This window comes from Hippopotamus amphibius, chromosome 9 (assembly GCF_030028045.1).
Source record: "Hippopotamus amphibius kiboko isolate mHipAmp2 chromosome 9, mHipAmp2.hap2, whole genome shotgun sequence".
Lineage (NCBI taxonomy): Eukaryota > Metazoa > Chordata > Mammalia > Artiodactyla > Hippopotamidae > Hippopotamus > Hippopotamus amphibius.
This window is the reverse complement of record NC_080194.1, coordinates 86,153,203-86,172,519: the sequence shown is the minus strand read 5'-3', so window position 1 is coordinate 86,172,519 and position 19,317 is coordinate 86,153,203. Positions and strand designations below refer to the sequence as shown.

The 19,317-nt window shown below is 40.6% G+C and overlaps 2 protein-coding genes across 2 annotated transcripts; one reads left to right on the top strand and one right to left on the bottom strand.

Moving 5' to 3' along the window:
• The first annotated feature begins 3,454 nt into the window (after positions 1–3,454).
• Positions 3,455–4,399, top strand: LOC130829005 (olfactory receptor 4D5). Its single transcript, XM_057695099.1, has one exon. The coding sequence runs from the start codon at positions 3,455–3,457 to the stop codon at positions 4,397–4,399; it is 945 nt and encodes a 314-aa protein (XP_057551082.1).
• A 12,685-nt stretch (positions 4,400–17,084) lies between these two features.
• Positions 17,085–18,034, bottom strand: LOC130860958 (olfactory receptor 6T1-like). Its single transcript, XM_057749481.1, is given in 2 exon segments — positions 17,085–17,656; positions 17,659–18,034. Coding segments are annotated over 2 exon segments (948 nt in total).
• Positions 18,035–19,317: the final 1,283 nt, after the last annotated feature.

Genomic DNA, 19,317 nt, shown 5'->3' with positions numbered 1-19,317 from the left:
ATTCTGCTGTTTAACTATCTAGAGTATTTTTAATTTTTGTTATTGTGATGTTTGTTACTGTTTGTTTGCTCTTTAGTTCTTCTAGGTCCTTATTAAATATTTCTTTTACTTTATTTTGTTTTCGAGATTTTGGATCATCTCTACTATCATTATTCTGAATTCTTTTTCAGGCAATTTGTCAATTTCTTCTTCATTTGTTTGGTCTTATGGGTTTTTATCTTGCTCCTTTGCCTGCAAAGTGTTTCTTTGTTTTCTCATTTTGTCTAATGTATTGTATTTGCTGTCTCCTTTCCCTATGCTGCCTAGTAGTAATTCTTCTTATCTCTGTTCTGTTTGGCTTAAGGTGTCAAGCACTGAGCTTGCTGGTCTTTGGTTGGATTTGGAGTTTGGTGTTGAGAATGAGAACTATGGCAAAGCACTTGGTGTTTAATATTCCATGGGGTCAGGAGTTCTCTGGTGGTCCAATGTCCTGTACTCTGTTCTGCTGTCTCAGAGGTCCAGGTTTGACCCCCGGCTGGGGCACCAAGACCCTGGAAGCTGCACAGCATGGAGAAAGAGGAGGTAGAAGGAGAGCAAAGAAAAAAAGGAAGAAAAAAGTGAAGAAGGGGAAAGGACAGACAGATCCCCAAGACTGATGGTAAAAGCAACTCTAATCAGTCAAAATCACACAAGGAGATGTGCACACTTGAACCTGCAAAAAGAGAAGAGGAGAAGAAATCAAAGAGAAGAGAAAAAGAGAGAGCAAAGAAAAGAAAGAAGAGAGTACTCATACCAATCACAAGCAAATCCACATACAAATATATACAGTAAAGATTTAACCAACAAATACCTAAAACCAGAAACAAGACAAACATACCATAAAGTCCTCCACTACTTCTAGGTAGGGCTCTGCACCTGCTGTGGAGAGGACTGTGGAGAGCTCAGACTGTGATGTGGTATTAGTCCTGTGTGTATTTGTCCCCACAGTCCCCATTTGCCCCCTATGTCTGCAGTCTGTATTGTAGAAACACTGATCTATTCAGGTGATCCAGAGATGTATTGTAGAAACACTGATCTATTCAGATGATCCACAGATGCAGGGTCTATCAAGCCTATTGTGGGCATTAAATCTGCTCCTCCTGCAGCTGTTTCTCTTTCTCTTCTTTGGTCCTGCAGTCCTTGGGGATCTGTTTTGGTTTTGGTCCCTACTTTGCATGTGGGTTGCTCTCAGGTGTCGGTTTCCCGCCCAGGCAAGAGGGGCTGAAAGAGGGTGATTGGGGCTCACTTGCAACTTCAAGTTGGGGGTAGGGAGGTATATGGCAGTCTAACTGAAATCTGTGGGAGTGCTTGTAGCAGCAGAGGTCAGTGTGAGCCTGAGGTGTGCTGTGCATTCTCCCTGGGAAGTTGGTCCTGATGGCAGGACCCTTGGTGTTGGTGGGCTTCACCTGCTGCTGGGAGGGTGTGGCCAATGACTTGCTTTACACACAGGACCCTTGGTGGCAGCAGGTTGGCAGGCAGTGGGGCATGGCAGCGCGTGGGGGGGAGGGGAGAGGAGCAGTGAGCAGGTGGCCGGGCAGTAGGTGGGGCCCAGCGGCATGCAGGGTGGTTGTGTGGGGCCTGGTGGGCGGGCTTTTCCATCCAGCAGCTGTGGGTCACACAGCTTCGCAGCCTGTGAGTTCGCGGAGAGGGAGGTTCCTTGCAAGCACTCCAAAACAGAAGTCCCCTGCCTCTCCGTCTGGCCCAGGATTTTCCCCAAACTCCCTCCTAGCTTGCTGGCTCACCCCCACCCCTGCCATGGGTGAGCAGATTAGCTTCTCTGGCTGGGGAGTGCTGCCTGACTCCTCCATGCGGGAATCTCTCTGCTCTGCCCTTGGCACACCTGCTGTTGCTCTCTCTTCTGGGGGCTCTGAGGCTCCCCCTGTCCTTCCCTGCCAGTGAGGGGGCTCCCCAGTGTGTGGGAGCCTTTCCCACCTCACAGCTCCCTCCCAGAGGGGCCAGTCTCCTCAGGGTTCTTTGTCTCTCTTTTCCCTTCTTTCCTTTGCGCTACCCACTTACATGGAAATTCTCTTGCCTTTTTGGCAGTCTGAGGTCTCCTGCCAGTGTTTGGAAGGTATTCTCCAGGAGCCACTCCCGAAGTAGATGTATTTTTGATGTATTTGTGGGGAGAAAGGTGATCTCCGTGTTCTACTCCTCCGCCATCTTTTTCGAGCCTCTAAAATCTTGTGTTTTGCACACTGCGTAGTAAATAGAAGGTGCTTAATAAACACATTGAATGAACAAAGAAACATAGAAGATTATGCTTGACAAGCTATACTTAAAATTAAGTTGAATTTGGAGTAATATGTGACATTTCTGTTATGGGCTATGAAGAAATTCATTCCAGGATTCTTGTAAATAGCCAGCTTTCTTAGTATCTTTTAAAATACTTAAATATATAAAACACCTTTTTTATTTCCACGGTTTTCAAATGTTGAGGCAGCTCTGTATTTTGATAATGATTTTTAAACTTCAGTCAGTATTTACGAACTCCTCTTGCTGCTTCTCATGTGAATAAGAAATTATTCTTTGGATAAGTTTCCTGAAATTAATATTGATAATCAAACTCTTTGTTAGTGATTTAGTATTCTAGCTGTCCTTCTCTATGTTTCTCCACGGGACTATCATTTTGCTGGCTTTCCCAGAGAACACAATAGGAAGCTTTTTATTCTACATGTTTTCTTATCAGATGCTAGAAAAACAGTAGGTCACTACCCTTATAATGTACAGGAATAGTGTTTTCTATTTTGTTCCCTTGCTGATGATTTAACATCCTCCTAGGATGAAAATCCTATAACAGGAAATATACATCCAAGGTAGAGCTAGTTCAGAAGGAAACTGAATATTTTTCTAGGGGTATGATGGGAAATGTACACTTTTTCTTGTTCGGATATATAAATGAGCAATCTGTCACCTCCTGGAAACTCTGTCTAAATATCTGACATGGGAATTTGTCAGGTTTTCTACATAAAGTCCACGTGTAGTTATAAAACATTAAACTATAGGATATTTTGTAGGCTTTTAGGCTAATTTATATCATGGATGTGGGAAGTGAGGCTTAGAGAATTTCAGAAGACTGCTCTATGTATAAAACTAGTTGCTGAGAGAATCAAAATTCACTCCCGATTTGGCAATATTTCCTCTAAATACCAGTTTTCAATTCTTGAGGGCTGATTATTTTTGATTTTTATAAACTCTAAATACCATCAGTGCTATCCTGAGTTGTACAGTTCTGGTGTTTGGTTGTACCAATACATGATGTTCAAATGCTGCTTGTCCTATAGAACCACTTACAACTTTCTTCTTATATTAAATGAGAGAGGGAAGAATTCTATTTCCCAGTGAGGCCAGAGGAAATTATTTCAGAAAAACTTGTGAGGCCCACAATGAATATGCCCATTTTCTTCAGCAGGTTCACTTACCAGTTGATACCAAGCAGATGAACCCAGCGAACCATTCCCAGGTGACAGGTTTTGTCCTCCTGGGGCTCTCTCAGGTATGGGATCTCCGGCTCTTCTTCTTTATCGTCTTCTCTGGTGTGTATCTTATGTCCATAACTGGAAATCTCCTTATTGTGGCCGTAGTGACCTCTGACCCACTCCTGCACACAACCATGTACTTTCTCTTAGGCAATCTTTCTTTCTTGGACTTTTGCTACTCATCCATCACAGCGCCTAGGATGCTGGTTGACTTGCTCTCAGGCAATCCCATCATTTCCTTTGGTGGCTGTCTGACTCAGCTCTTCTTCTTCCACTTCATTGGAGGCATCAAGATCTTCCTGCTGACGGTCATGGCGTATGACCGTTATGTTGCCATTTCCCAGCCCCTGCGCTATATGCTTATTATGAATCGGACAGTCTGTGGGCTCCTTGTGGCAGCCTCCTGGGTAGGGGGCTTCATCCACTCCATTGTGCAGGTTGGACTGACTGTCCAGCTGCCATTCTGTGGACCTGACAAGCTGGACAACTTTTACTGTGATGTGCCTCAGCTGATCAAATTGGCCTGCACAGACACCTTTGTCTTAGAGCTTCTGATGGTGTCTAACAATGGCCTGGTGACCCTGATGTGTTTTCTGGTGCTCCTGGGATCCTACACAGCACTGCTTGTCATGCTCCGAAGCCACTCGCGGGAAGGCTGCAGCAAAGCCCTGTCCACCTGTGCCTCCCATATTGCTGTGGTCACCTTAATCTTTGTGCCTTGTGTCTATATCTATGCAAGGCCATTTCGGACATTCCCCATGGACAAGGTGGTCTCTGTGCTGTACACAATGGTCACTCCCATGCTGAATCCTGCCATCTATACCCTGAGAAACAAGGAAGTGATCATGGCCATGAAGAAGCTGTGGAGGAGGCAAAAGGACCTTCTGGGGCCCCTGGAGCACTGACCTCCAGATTAGCAGAAGCAAGGACCTGAGAATCTGAGAGCTGTTTCAGTGTACCAGCCTGCTTGAGAAGACCCACAAAGTAGCCAGAGCTACTTGTCTGCTGCTTCTTTATTGTTTTTAACCTCAGTTAAGTTTTGGGGACCTGAACTTTTAACCAAGCTAGAAAATGGGATTGAAAACGTCTCCCAGGTTCCTCCTAGAGAAAAAGCTTGAAGAGCTATACAGAAATGATGCTTAGCTCCTATGGCATTTCCCATATAAGCATGATGCTAGCCCTGCTGAGAAAATTTAAAGTGCAGTATGCACGGAGGGGGTGCATCTGGCTTTTCTTTTCTGATCTTGCTTCTTGGACACAAAATACATTTGAGGAGCTCAAAATAATTATAATCTTCCTGGAGACAGGAGGGACCTGTAGGTTAAAATAAATGTTGGATGCCGAGTCCAGATTTCAGGAGGCTGATTGAATGTAACGTCGGTGAAGATAAAGGGAATTGTCTTGGGCAAGTTACTTTCTTCCTCATAGTTTCTTAAGATCATCATCATCACCATCATCTAAGTGGCACTTGTTAAGTGCTTACTACGTATCAGGCATTGAACCAAGTGATTTACATTTATTATAATTCTCTCAACATTCTTATGAAGTAGGTGTCTTCTACATTGTAAAAGTGAATCAATTGCAGGTTAGAGACATTAAATAATTTATTTAAGGCCCCAGAGCTTGTTTCTGAAATCCAACCCTGGTCTTTCTAACTTTGGAGCCCCAGTTCTTGATAATATCCAGCACTCATTGTAGCTACTCAGGGTAAATACCTCTTTGTGAGTTTGCACCACTTATATTGGCATCATGGGTAAAGATAATATTTTAAATTGGTCTTGGCCTGGTGTGGATGAGAGAGAGTCAGGCAGATTAGATATTGGACTATGGGTATATAGAGTAAAATACCATTCATGGACAACTGAATCCAATGAAGAATGTGGAATTGGGATTTAAAGTGAGAAGGTAGATTATCCCCTGGTCCCTAAGTAAAGAGTGATATAAAATAATACATAAGCACCCCTAGAAGGTCTACTTCAAGTTGAGAGGGTGTGGGGAAATGACCAGGGCTTTCTCTTTCATCATCTCTCTATTTCTTCCCAACACATTAACTCTTTGATCCAGGTTCCTGCATCTCCTGCCACCAAGATAACCAGTTAGTGTCTAATCTATCTCAGAGGACTTGTGTGTTTTTATACTTACTTCCATATCCAAGAAGTAATTCTTAAAATAAAACAAAGCAATGCTTTGTTTATTTAACTTGTTAATGCTATTTAATCAATCAGAGATATCCTCCATGGATGTCACATGGAAAGGATCACATTTAACAAATGTGTCTGCAAGCTTAGCATTAGGCATTTCACATTACTTATATTTTAGTAAGTAAATGAATATAAGTGAAGTTCCCTTCCACAATAATAGCCAGATGAGAGGGAATATTTAGCATACAAGGCCTAAAGCATGGGTCAAACTTGAAAGAGGAAAGGCATAGGATTAGAGAAAAGGGAGTAGGGATATTGCAAGAGAAGATATGACAGCATAGAATAAACACTTAAGGTATTTAAAGTGGTGTAAGAAAATAATGCAGTCCCTTAGGATTCTGCTCTCTTCCTCTTTCCAGCTTTGTCCTTTTTAAAAGTGGTGTCTAAATATACTGCACAGTTTACTTGACCCCAAGGTGGTGAAGGAAGACAGAGGCCTCAGGTGAACACAGTGTCATCTGGGAGAGTTTGGTGGTCTCTGCTGCAGAGTTGCCAACCTAAGCTGCTTTCTGGACTTGTGATTGGACACAAAAATAATTCCATCTCTGAGTATTCTGCTGACCCCTGATGCTAAAGTCTGTGGCTGACAGGCTCAAGGTTTGGTTTCTCTGTTTGGTTAAGCTGGGTGATGAGCCTATTTTAGCTTAGTCTTGGATGAGCTTTGGTTTGTGTCATAAATCCTGTTGAGTCTCTTGCTCTTTCTCCATCCATTCCTAGGCTAAGTTTTTCACCCCACAGAGCTTAATCATCTCAGCCTTGGTCACTGCAAACCCCAGGACATGTTCTCTTACTCTCAGCTCAGGCCCCATCTGTATCCCTCCTTGCAGCATGTAGGATCTTGGGTTCCATCCATATCACAAGGAAACTGAGGGTACCTGGAAAGCTAAATTCTCAGACTACCTCACTACCCTGCTTCTTTTAGAGGACTTTAATGTGACCATATACCAGATTGTTTCGTAGACAGCCTGTGGAACTAGCTCATTCAATAGGCCTAAATGTGAAGCAGGAAGACCTGGGCTTCTGCGCTTGGCATTCTCCTTAGTCTGTCCCCAAAGGCTGTGCAATTAAGGAATATCGAGACACACCTCTGACCATCTGCCTCCTCCACCTCCGCATTCTTTTGTTTCCTCTTATTACTTCCCTCTTTCTCTTCCTATCTGACCAGAAACTTCTTTGGATGAAACTTTCTGTTTAGTAAGTGCTCAGGCCTCGGTCCTGGTATGTTAAGGAGGCATTAAAGGGAACTAGAAAATCCTTTTCTCTCTGCCAACACCCAAATTTCATGACTATTATCTTGATTAAAAGGTCAAAAGACTCAAAACTAATAGACGTCTTTTTTGTTCCTGTGTTTTCTCTTTGTGTGTGACTATGAGCCTCATGGGAAAGCCTTTGGGGTAGAAAGCTTAATGAAAGCATGATTTAAGGAGGGAATTTATTTTATTTTTACTTTTTTATTTTTTTAGTTTATTTTTTTACTGAGATCAACTTGTCCATTAAGATTATTTTATTTTATTTTAATTTAATTTTTTAAGTTCTTTCTTGGAATATAATTGCTTTACACTCTTGTACCAGCGTTTGAGGTACACCAAAGTGAATCAGCTGTATTTATACATATATCCCCATATCCCCTCCCTCCCGTGACTCCCTCCCACCCTCCCTGTCCTGGCTCTCTGAGGCATCACCCATCATTGAGTTGATCTCCCTTTGTTATACAGCAACTTTCCACTAACTATCTATTTTACAGTTGGTAGTGTATATATGTCTATGCTACTCTCTCACTTCATCCCAGCTTCCCCTTCACCCCCCACCCAAACCCCATGTCCTCCAGTCCATTCTCTGCATCTGCATCTTTATTCTTAACCTGTCACTGGGTTCATCAGTACTATTTTTTAGATTCCATATATATGAGTTAGCATACAGTATTTGTTTTTCTCTTTCTGACTTACTTCTCTCTGAATGACAGTCTCTAGGTCGATCCATCTCGCTACATATAGCTCAATTCCATTCCTTTTTATGGCTGAGTAATATTCCATTGTATATATGTGCCACATCTTCTTTACCCATTCATCTTTTGATGGGCATTTAGGTTGCTTCCATGTCCTGGCTGTTGTAAATAGTGCTGCAATGAACATTGTGGTACATGTTTCCTTTTGGATTATGGCTTTCTCTGGGTATATGCCCAGGAGTGGGATTACTGGATCATATGGTAGTTCTATTTTTAGTTTTTTAAGGAACCTCCAAACTGTTTTCCATAGTGGCTGTACCAACTTACATTCCCACCAACAGTGCAGGAGGGTTCCCTTTTCTCCACACCCTCTCCAAAATTTATTGTTTCTAGATGTTTTGATGATGGCCACTCTGACTCATGTGAGGTGATACCTCATTGTGGCTTTGACTTGCATTTTTCTTATGAGTAGTGATGTTGAGCATCCTTTCATGTGCTTGTTAGCCATCTGTCTGTCTTCTTTGGAGAAATGTCTATTGAGGTCTTGTGCCCATTTGTGGATTGTATTATTTGCTTTTTTGATATTAAGCTGCATGTGCTGCTTATATATTTTGGAGATTAATCCTTTGTCCGTTGCTTCATTGGCAAGTATTTTCTTCCATTGTGAAGGTTGTCTTCTTGTCTTGTTTATGGTTTCTTTTGCTGTGCAAAAGCTTTTAAGTTTCATGAGGTCCCATTTGTTTATTCTTGATTTTATTTCCATGATTCCAGGAGGTGGGTCAAAAAGGATGTTGCTTTGAGGTATGTCATAGAGTGTTCTGCCTATGTTTTCCTCTAGGAGTTTTATAGTGTCTGGCTTACATGTAGGTCTTGAATCCATTTTGAGGTTTTTTTTGTGTATGGTGTTAGGAAGTGTTCTAATTTCATTCTTTTACATGTTGCTGTCCAATTTTCCCAGCACCACTTATTGAAGAGGCTGTCTTTTTTCCATTGTATATTCTTGCCTCCTTTGTCAAAGATAAGGTGCCCATATGTGGTTGGGTTTACCTCTGGGCCCTCTATTCTGTTCCGTTGACCTACCTTTCTATTTTTATGCCAGTTCCATACTGTCTTGATCACTGTAGGCTTGTAGTATAGTTTGAAGTCAGGATGCCTAATTCCACCAACTCCGTCTTTCCTTCTCAAGATTGCTTTGGCTATTTGGGATCTTTTGTGTTTCCATACAAATCGTAAGATTTCTTGTTCTAGTTCTGTGAAAAATGCCATTGGTAATTTGATCGGGATTGCATTGAATCTGTAAGTTGCTTTGGGTAGTATAGTCAATTTCACAGTGTTGACTCTTCCAATCCAAGAACATGGTATGTCTCTCCATCTGTTTGTATAGTCTTTGATTTCTTTCATCAGTGTCTTATAGTTTTCTGCATACAGGTCTTTTGCCTCCTCAGGCAGATTTATTCCTAAGTATTGTATTCTTTTTGTTGCAATGGTAAAATGGAGAGTTTCCTTAATTTCTCTTTCTGCTCTTTCATTATTAGTGTATAGGAATGCAAGAGATTTCTGCACATTAATTTTGTATCCTGCTACTTTACTAAATTCATTGGTTAGTGTTAGCTGTTTTCTAGTAGAATCTTTAGGGTTTTCTATGTATAATATGTGATCTGCAAAGAGTGACAATTCTATAAATTCTTCTTTTCCAATTTGGATTCCTTTTATTTCTTTTTCTTCTCTGATTGCTGTGGCTAAAACTTCCAAAACTATGTTGAATAATATTGGTGAGAGTGGGCACCCTTGTCTTGTTCCTGTCCTTCGAGGGAATGCTTTCAGTTTTTCACCATTTAGAATGATGTTGGCTTTTGATTTCTCATATATGGCTTTTATTATGTTGAGGTAATTTCCTTCTATGCCCATTTTCTGGAGAGTTTTTATTCTAAACGGATATTGAATTTTGTCAAAAGCTTTTTCTGCATCTATTGAGATGATCATATGGTTTTTATCCTTCAGTTTGTTAATATGATGTATCACATTGATTGATTTGTGTATATTGAAGAATCCTTGTATCCCAGGGATAAACCCCACTTGATCATGGTGTATGATCTTTTTAATGTGCTGTTGGATTCTTTTATCTAGTATTTTGTTGAGGATTTTTGCATCTTTATTCATCAGTAATATTGGCCTGTAATTTTCTTTTTTTGTGATATCTTTGCCTGGTTTTGGTATCAGGGTGATGATGGCCTCGTAGAATGAGTTTGGGAGTGTTCCTTAAGGAGGGAGTTTAAATGCTTCAGCTTATTGTTCATAGAATATTTTCCTTTTGTACTACTGAAAGGTTCTTGTTCAATATGTCTGAGTAAAATGGCAGATGTCCTGGAAGAGTGCAAAGGTGATTTAGGAAGTAAATGATTTTTAGTCAGTGTTAGTGTATCTGAGGTAAGAGTTTAGGTAGCCTCTTTACTTACATTGGAATTTAGGAGGCTCAGAAACCTAAAGAAATACATAATAGAAATAGAATTTTAAAGATGCTTAACAGATATTAGTATGTCTATCTTTTCTTTCTTCTAGGAGCAGAGTTTAAAAATGGCAAAATTGGTAAACAATAAGCAAAATATAGACACCCTCCTCTTACTGTTCCTACATATGTCCTTACTTACCTTGGTTCCCATAATAGATTGTTATGGCTGAAGTTGCCCAAAGGGCACTGACAGTATTTGGAACTTAGAACATTGGGCTGTTCTTGAAACAGGCTAAATGTCCATGCCATTCAGGATATGCAGCTTAAGAGCCTGCCATGTCCAGAGTCTTTGTTGCTGTTTTTAGATGGGTTGCCTGAGACAAGGAGAATATTACTGGTCTTACCTGTAGTATGCAACAGAGTCTACCCACGATGTCTATTTATACATACTTATAAATAATGTCAGACACTACATCAATTTATCTCTCATCTATTTCTTCCTTCCTTCCTCCCTCCCTTTCTTTTTTTCTTTTTCTTTCTTTCTTTCTTTCTTTCTTTCTTTCTTTCTTTCTTTCTTTCTTTCTTTCTTTCTTTCTTTCTTTCTTTCTTTCTTTCTCTTTCTTTCTTTCTTTCTTTCTTTCTTTCTTTCTTTCTTTCTTTCTTTCTTTCTTTCTTTTTCTTTCTCTCTCTCCTTCCTTCCTTCTTCCTTCCTTCTTTTTTTCTGTCTTTCTGCCTGTCATCTATTTATCTATCATATCTGTCATTTTATCTGCCTACTTATCAATATTATTACTAAAATATAATGCTGAAGATGGTACTTACTATTATAATGTGTTAGGAAAAGTGTATTTGAATAGATTTAGATATTATTGATAATTCTTTTAGATTGTTACAGAATCACAGATTGCTAAAGCCAAAAAGAGCCTTAGAAATGATCTAATTTAGGGTTCCAGGTATGGGCCTAAGCACTTCAAAAACAATCTGAAATTATATGCTAAGGTTTATGTCTGTATAAATTATTTGGAGGAAGGGGGGTATAGATTTTATGACATTCTCAAAGAGATACATGATCCTTCCAAATAGTAAAAACCACCTAATTTAATCCCTTTATTTTACACATGAGAAAACTAAGGAAAGTTCAGGGCAGTGGGCAAGCAAGATGGAAAAACAGGAACCCAGACCCTCTGCTTTCTGGTTCCACACTATGTTTTCCCATATGGTACTTCTTAAATTAATGACAGCAAAGTTCCATTGACTGGGTCCTACTTATCTTTCCATTCTCATGTCTTCCTTCTCTGTGCCCCACAGTATGTAATGTTTTGTTTCTTTCAGTTTCCTGAATAGACTTGGGGCACCTTTGGGACTTCTTACCTGCAGATGTGTCATAGGGATTACTCAACCTCCTCCTTAACCTGACTTACTCCTATGGTCTTAGGTGAGATATCACTTACTCCTATGGTCTTAGGTGAGATATCACTTCAGGGAAGTATTTGCAGTCCCTTTCCTTGTGTGTTAAGTGCCCTTCTCTGCCTCCCATAGCACCCTTGCCTTCTACATTATGGTACTCATGACTACTGTGGTTTCCCTTTACTAGCCTGGTTCTACTATAGACTGTGAGATCTATGGGCAGGAAGAGGGTTTATGAACTCTGCTTCCAAATTATATATGTATCGTCCATTTCTCTCATCCTCTGTTGTCAAGTCTAAGTTCATAACTAGTGTATCAGTCGCCTGGGTTATGCAACAGTCTACTAGTTGGTTCTCTAAAATCCACATTTTCCTTCCTCTAATCAATTGCCCCCACAATGCTGATTGATCTTTTAAAATATGATATGATCAGTCTCCTGCTTAAAACTCTTCAAAGGCTTTATATGTCCTTGAAAAAGAAACATGCATATAAACCTTATAGATAAGATCCTGTCTGTACAGACATCAGCATATCTCCTCAGATCCATTCCTCATTTACATTTGTTTCTCTCAGCCCCTCTTTTCTTTGCAAATACCACTCACTTTCTCTGGAATGCTCCTCTACTAATTTTTCCTGGCTAACTCCTGCTTAATCTCAGACCTCAGTTTTAAGTCCCTGCCTCCGAGGTGCATTCCCTGAGCTTTAATGCAAATTATTTGTCCTTATTAGTCCCTAAAACAGAACTCAGCTATTTTCTCAAAAGCATTTATCACAACTTACTAGTACATATCAACTTAAGCATATATATATATATATATATATATATTATTTTTTTTTTTTGCCAGACATCTGAATGATGCTATAAATTTCATGAAAGTGAAAATTATGTCTACCTTGTTTTCTGCAGTATCCCCCAAGGCTTAGCTCCAGAGCCTGGATCTGGGAGCATCAGCAGAGGTGCCTCTGGTGCAGCATTGAGGAAGCATTTGCTCTCATGTTTGTGCACAGCCTGACCCTAGACTTGCACAACCATGTGGGTAAATGTCTCTTTAAAACATGTGCCCTAGACATCTCCCTTGTTTCACCTTACTTACACATCTGCCTAACTCAGTGCCTAAAACCTATTAGATATTTAAAAATATTTCTTAAATGAATGATTATCGCTATATTTGGAGTCTATGAGGTAGAATTTGACTTGGAAGTTAGAAATTTCCAAATATGTTATTAGTCTCAGCATTTTTCTCTGTGAGATTATTACAGGAGCCACTAGTCACATAAAGAGCACAGCAAAACAGAATCAAAGAAACATTTATTATCCCAGCCAGATTTTGATTTCTCAACACAGAGTTTCTGGGTAATCTTGTTTGTTGTACCCAGTCTAGATGGAAAGCCTCTGAGGGTGTCTTACTCCCCTTTAAGCACCGAATTGGAATCTCCATATTTTAGCATCCCCGATTGGCTTCGAGGGCTAGGACACTGGGGCTAGAACATTGGCTTCGAGGGCTAGGGCTTAAGCACATGCATATGAGAAAGAAGAGGAGCAGCCTCCCTGAATGGAAACCACATGTTGATATACTTCAAAAGAAATGTGTCCTCACCAGAATTCTGAAATTTGACCAATTGGATCAGCCTTCTCTGTGGGAGGTGGAGGCATAAAGAAGATTTGGAGGGAGGAAAGTAAAGGCTGACTTCCGTATTTCTTGTTTTTCTTTTCTTTTTTTATTATTTGCTTTTTTGACAATATTTTTATTGAGAAATAATTAACATATAACACTGTATTTGCTTTAGGTGTACAACATAAGGATTTGATATATGAATATATTGTGAAATGATTATTACCACAGTAAGTTTAGTTAAGATCCATCACCACACATAGTTACAGATTTATTTTCTTATGATAACTTTAAAGATCTGTTCTCTTAGCAACTTTCAAATATACAATATACCCTATTGAATATTACATCCCCAGGACTTCTTTATCTTACAACTGGAAGTTTGTACCTTTTGACTTAATATTATTTTGACATCCTTAAAAATGTTTGCAGGGTATTCCCTATTCATGAACAAATAAATTGTTTCCAGTTTTTTTCTATTATAAAAAACACAGTACCTTTGTGCACTTTTATGACTGTATCTGTCAAAAAATTCCCCAAAATAAAAAAAGCTGGGTCACAGCCCACATGCATCATAAATAGTGCTGAAAAGATCTTCAAAAAATTTGTTTCAATGTATAGTCCACTGCTAGGGAAAGTGAGTTCCATCTCCCTACACTATCTTTTTTTTTTTTTTAAGAACTTTAATTGAGATACAGTTAGACAATAAACAGCATATATTTAGATTGTACAATTTGGTATCCCAGTTCATTCCCCCCCAACTCTCCCCGCTTTCCCCACTTGGTGTCCATATGTTTGTTCTCTACATCTATGTCTCTGTTTCTGCCTTGCAAACTGGTTGATTTGTACCATTTTTCTATAGTCCGCATATGTGTTAATATACGATATTTGTTTTTCTCTTTCTGACTCATTTCACTCTGTATGACAGTTGCTAGGTCCATCCATGTCTCTACAAGTGTCCCAGTTTGTCTACTAACTTTGGGTTTTGTTTGCTCTTCTTTCTCTAGTTTCTTTAGGTGTAAGGTTAGATTGTTTATTTGGGATTTTTCTTGTTTCTTGAGGTAGGATTGTATTGCTATATACTTCCCTCTTAGAACTGCCTTTGCTGCACCCCATAGGTTTTGGATCATTGTGTTTTCATTGTCATTTGTCTCTAGGTATTTTTTGATTTCCTCTTTGATTTTTTCAGTGAACTCCTGGTTATTTAGTAGCATATTGTTTAGCCTCCATGTGTTTGTGTTTTTTACAGTTTTTTTTTCCTGTAATTGATTTCTAATCTCATATAGTTGAGGTCAGAAAAAATGCTTGATATGATTTCAATTTTCTTGAATTTACCAATGCTTGATATATGACGCAAAATGTGATCTATCCTGAAGACTGTTCCATGTGCACTTGAGAACATGTAATCTGCTGTTTTTGGATGTAATGTCCTATAGATCTCTATTAAATCAAGCTGATTTATTGTGTCATTTAAAGCTTGTGTTTCTTTATTAATTTTCTGTGTGGATGATCTGTCCATTGGTGTCAGTGGGGTGTTAAAGTCCCCCACGTTGATTGTGTTACTGTCGACTTCCTCTTTTATAGTTGTTAGCATTTGCTTTATGTATTCAGGTGCTCCTATATTGGGTGGATATACACTTATAATTGTTATATGTTCTTCTTGGATTGATCCCTTGATCATTATATAGTGTCCTTTCTTGTCTCTTGTAACATTTTTTATTTTAAAGTCTATTTTATCTGAGATGAGTATTGCTACTCCAGCTTTCTTTTGACTTCCATTTGCATGGAATATATTTTTCCATCCCCTCACTTTCAGTCTGTATGTGTCCCTAGTCTGAAGTGGGTCTCCTGTAGACAGCATATATATGAGTCTTGTTTTTGTATCCATACAGCCAGTCTGTGTCTTTTGGTTGGTGCATTTAGTCCATTTACATTCAAGGTAACTATCGAGATGTATGTTCCTATTACCATTTTCTTAATTGTTTTGTTGTTGTTTTTGTAGGTCCTTTTCTTCTCTTATGTTTCCCGCTTAGAGAAGTTCCTTTAGCATTTGTTGTAGGGCTGGTTTGGTGGTGCTGAATTCTCTTAGCTGTTGCTTGTCTGTAAAGCTTTTGATTTCTCCATTGAATCTGAATGAGATCCTTGCTGGGTAGAGTATTCTTGGTTGTGGGTTCTTCTGTTTCATCACTTTAAGTGTATCATGCCACTCCCTTCTGGCTTGCAGAGTTTCTGCTGAGAAATCAGCTGTTAACTTTATGGGAATTCCCTTGTATGTTATTTGTTGTTTTTCCCTCGTTACTTTTAATAACTCTTCTCTGTCTTTAATTTTTGTCAATTTGACTACTATATGTCTTGGCGTGTTTCTCCTTGGGTTTATCCTGCCTGGGACTCTCTGTGCTCCCTGGACTTGGGTAGCTATTTCCTTTCCCATGTTAGGGAAGTTTTCAACTATAATCTCTTCTAGTATTTTCTTGGGTCCTTTCTTTCTCTCTTCTCCTTCTGGGACCCCTATAATGCGAATGCTGGTGTGTTTAACATTGTCCCAGAGGTCTCTTAGGCTGTCTTCAGTTCTTTTCATTCTTTTTTCTTTATTCTTTTCTGCATCAATGATTATTACCATTCTGTCTTCCAGGTCACTTATTTGCCCTTCTGCCTCAGTTAATCTGCTATTGGTTCCTTTTAGTGTATTTTTCATTTCAGTTATTGTGTTGCATTTCTCTCTTTGTTTGTTCTTTAATTCTTCTAGGTCTTTGGTAAACTTTTCAATCTTTGCATCCAGTCTTTTTTCAAAGTCCTGGATCATCTTCACTATCATCATTCTGAATTCTTCTTCTGTAAGGGTGCCTATCTCCTCTTCAGTTTGTTGTTTTTCTGGAGTTTTATCCTGTCCCTTCATCTGGTACAAAGTCCTCTGCTATTTCATTTTCTCTATCTTTCTGTGGCTGTGGTTTTCAGTTCCACAAGATGAAATACTGCTGATACTGCTTGATACTGCTGTCTACCCTCTTGTGGAGGAAGCTGTCTAGGAGCCTCCTGTGTGCTTCCTGATGGGAGGGACTGATGGTGGGTAGGGCTGGGTGGGTGGAGCTCAGTAAGACTTTAGTTTGATTTGGTGGGTGGAGCTCAGTAAAACTTTAACCTGCTTGTCTGCCAATGGGTGGGGCTGTGTTCCCACCCTGTTGGTCGTTTGGTCTGAGGAGGAGCCCACAGGACTTTTGGTGGGGCTAATGGCAGACTCTGGGGGGGCTCACACCAATGAGCACTTCCCAGAACCCCTGCCACCAGTGCCCCGTCTCCTCGGTGAGCCACAGCCACCCCCACCTCTGCAGGCAACCCCCCAACACCAGCAGGTAGGTCTGGTTCAGTCTCCTATTGGGTCACTGCTCCTTCCCCCAGGTCCTGGTGAGCACACTTTTTTGTGTGCCCTCCAAGAGTGGAGTCTCTGTTTCCCCCAGTCCTGTGGAGGTCTTGCAATCACATCCCGCTGGCTTTCAAATTCTGATTCTCTGGGGATTCCTCCTCCCGTTGCTGGACTCCCAGGTTGGAAAGCCTGACATGGGGCTCAGAACCCTCACTTTAGTGGGTGGACTTCTGCAGTATAATTGGTCTCCAGTTTGTGAGTCACCCACCTATCATTTATGGGATTTGATTTTAACACGATTGCTCCCCTCCTACCATCTCATTGCTGCTTCTCCTTTGTCTCTGGATGTGGGGTGTCCTTTTTGGTGAGTTCCGGTGTCTTTCTGTCGATGATTGTTCAGCAGTTAGTTGTAATTCCGGTGCCCTTGCAAGAAGTAGTGAGCGCGTGTCTTCCTACTCCGCCATCTTGATCCCTCCTGACCTGCATATTTCTTATTGCATATTTGTGAAGACTATTCTTTTATCATCTGAGAAAAGTATATGGTATTGCCTGAGTGATTGGAATTTCAAATGTTTGGACAATCTAGTAGGAATATTTCCTTTTACTTGTGACCATCATAGTGTCCTGCAGCCATGGATCTGTGCCACCTCAGGGTATCTCTCAAGGGCTCGCTTCACCTTCTCATTGCGGAGACTAAAGATGAATGGGTTCAGGAGGGGTGTGATGATACAGCTCAGGACCGAGGCACCTTTGTTGAGCAGCATGGATTGAGTCTCTGACAGATGCATGTAGGGAAAAATGGAACTGCCATAAACAATGACCACTACTGTAAGATGTGAGGCACAAGTGGAGAATGCTTTCTTTCTCTCAGCAGCTGTAGGGGCCCTGAGAACAGTGGCAAGAATGCAGGCATAGGAGACTGAGATCAGTGCCAGTGAACCCAGCAACACTGATGTGGACAGCACGAAAGCCAGCAGCTCCAGCAGGCGGGTGTCTCCACAAGAGAGCCTGAGCAAGGGCCAACTGTCACAAAAGAAGTGGTCAATGCCATTGGGGCCACAGAAAGGTAGGCTGGCCATGAGGATGGTGGGGCCTAGGACGCAGAGGAACCCAGCTAGCCAGGAGGCCAGCACCAGTTGGGAACAGACACGACCACTCATCAAGGTCTCATAGTGGAGGGGTCGGAGATTGCCAGGAAACGATCCAGAGACATGACAGCTAAGAGGAAGAAGTCAGTGGTGCCCAGGAGGAAGTAGAGGTAGGACTGGATGATGCAGCTGGCGAAGGAGATGGAGTGATCCCCTGTGAGGATGACCACAAGCATCTTGGGAACCACCACAGACACGAGCAACAGCTCCAGGAAGGACAGGTTCCGCAGGAAGAAGTACATCTGTGTGTGCAGGCGTCGGTCCATCCAGCTGAGCCCAATGATGAGCAGGTTGCCTGTGGCTGTTACAACATAGATCACCAGCAGCCCCAGGAACAACAGGAACTGCAGAATGTGGCTACTGGGGAAACCCAGAAGGACAAACCCTGTTACCTGAGTCCAGTTTGCGGGGCTCATCTCCAGTCACCGGTAGGGGAAATGGAACAGAAATTCATAACTGGTCCATAGCATAACTAGTCCATTGCTATCAATTCTTCAATCAATCAATGACATAATATTGTAAACCTAGCAATTTCTTACATTCTGATGTTTAAATCTATATTCCTACCTTCAAATGACTTACAAAAAAAGAAACAGATTATGACAGCAAGCAATATACCAATAATATTGAGCATCAATTACATATTAGGAAATTTACCTGCAATATCTCTTCTCACAGCTGCCATTTAGACAGGTGTTACTGTGCCCATCTTACAGATAAGGAAAGGATGACTGCAGTTTAAGGAACTCTTTCATGATCATACAGGGCACAGGTGGTAGAGGCAGGATTTCATGCCAAGCCTTTGTGGCTCTGATGTACATACTACTTCACCTCTCTCTTAGTCTGGGTGCCACATAAGTATTGTGGCCTTAGCGGGATCCAGAAGAGTAAAAGTGTCAGAGAAGACCTTACAGAATAAATGCACCATGAGCAAAATCTTATTGGCATCAAGAACTATTCTTTTAGTGTTTGTAGTCCTTCTGTGTCCTTTCTTAAATTAAATAATAGAATAAAAGTTTTTCTTTTCAGTGTCTTTAGAGATTTTATTTTCCTTAATCAGCCAGAGAGTCACATGCGATTGGACTGTGCAGAGTCTTCATCCTGTCATAAGGTTTTTTGTTGTTATTGTTGTTATTTTTTAACCATGACTTCCCTCCTTAGGTTACAAGAAATTCCTGTTCCTACTCTCACATTGACTAGTCTTCTGTCAACCTAGCTCTCATGGAATAAGATGGGGATGGAGAGGAGCATTATCAAAGGAGATAGGTTATATCAACTTGCCTCTTCAACTTTGGCCTTAATTTGGAGACACGTTCATCTTGTGTTGGAGCTTTTGGCAACTTGTGAAATTCATCCTTGTTTTGAAGAATTGAGTTTATTAGACAGCTTGGTTCCAGGATCTTTTTCATATCCAGCAGCAAATATTCAGAATTTCATAGATCCTGCCTGTAAATTAGAAAAAATGTGGAAAATCATTCTAAAGAATGCAAATTATCATTAAGTTACTTTGTTTAATTGACAAGGAATGAAGTGTTGAGAGTTTTGGCAAAGTTTAATCCAGGATCATCTATTACTCCAGATTTCCAGCATTAGAGGTGAGAAGCACAGTATTTTCTCAATTCTGTATGAAGCAACCTTGACAAAAATTACCAATTGAGACAAAGTATCCTGGTTCCAAGGCTGAAAGAGAGAGACACAA

Excerpts from the sequence above, each read along its gene's own strand:
- LOC130829005 (XM_057695099.1), top strand. The coding sequence starts at position 3,455 with ATGAACCCAGCGAACCATTCCCAGGTGACAGGTTTTGTCCTCCTGGGG.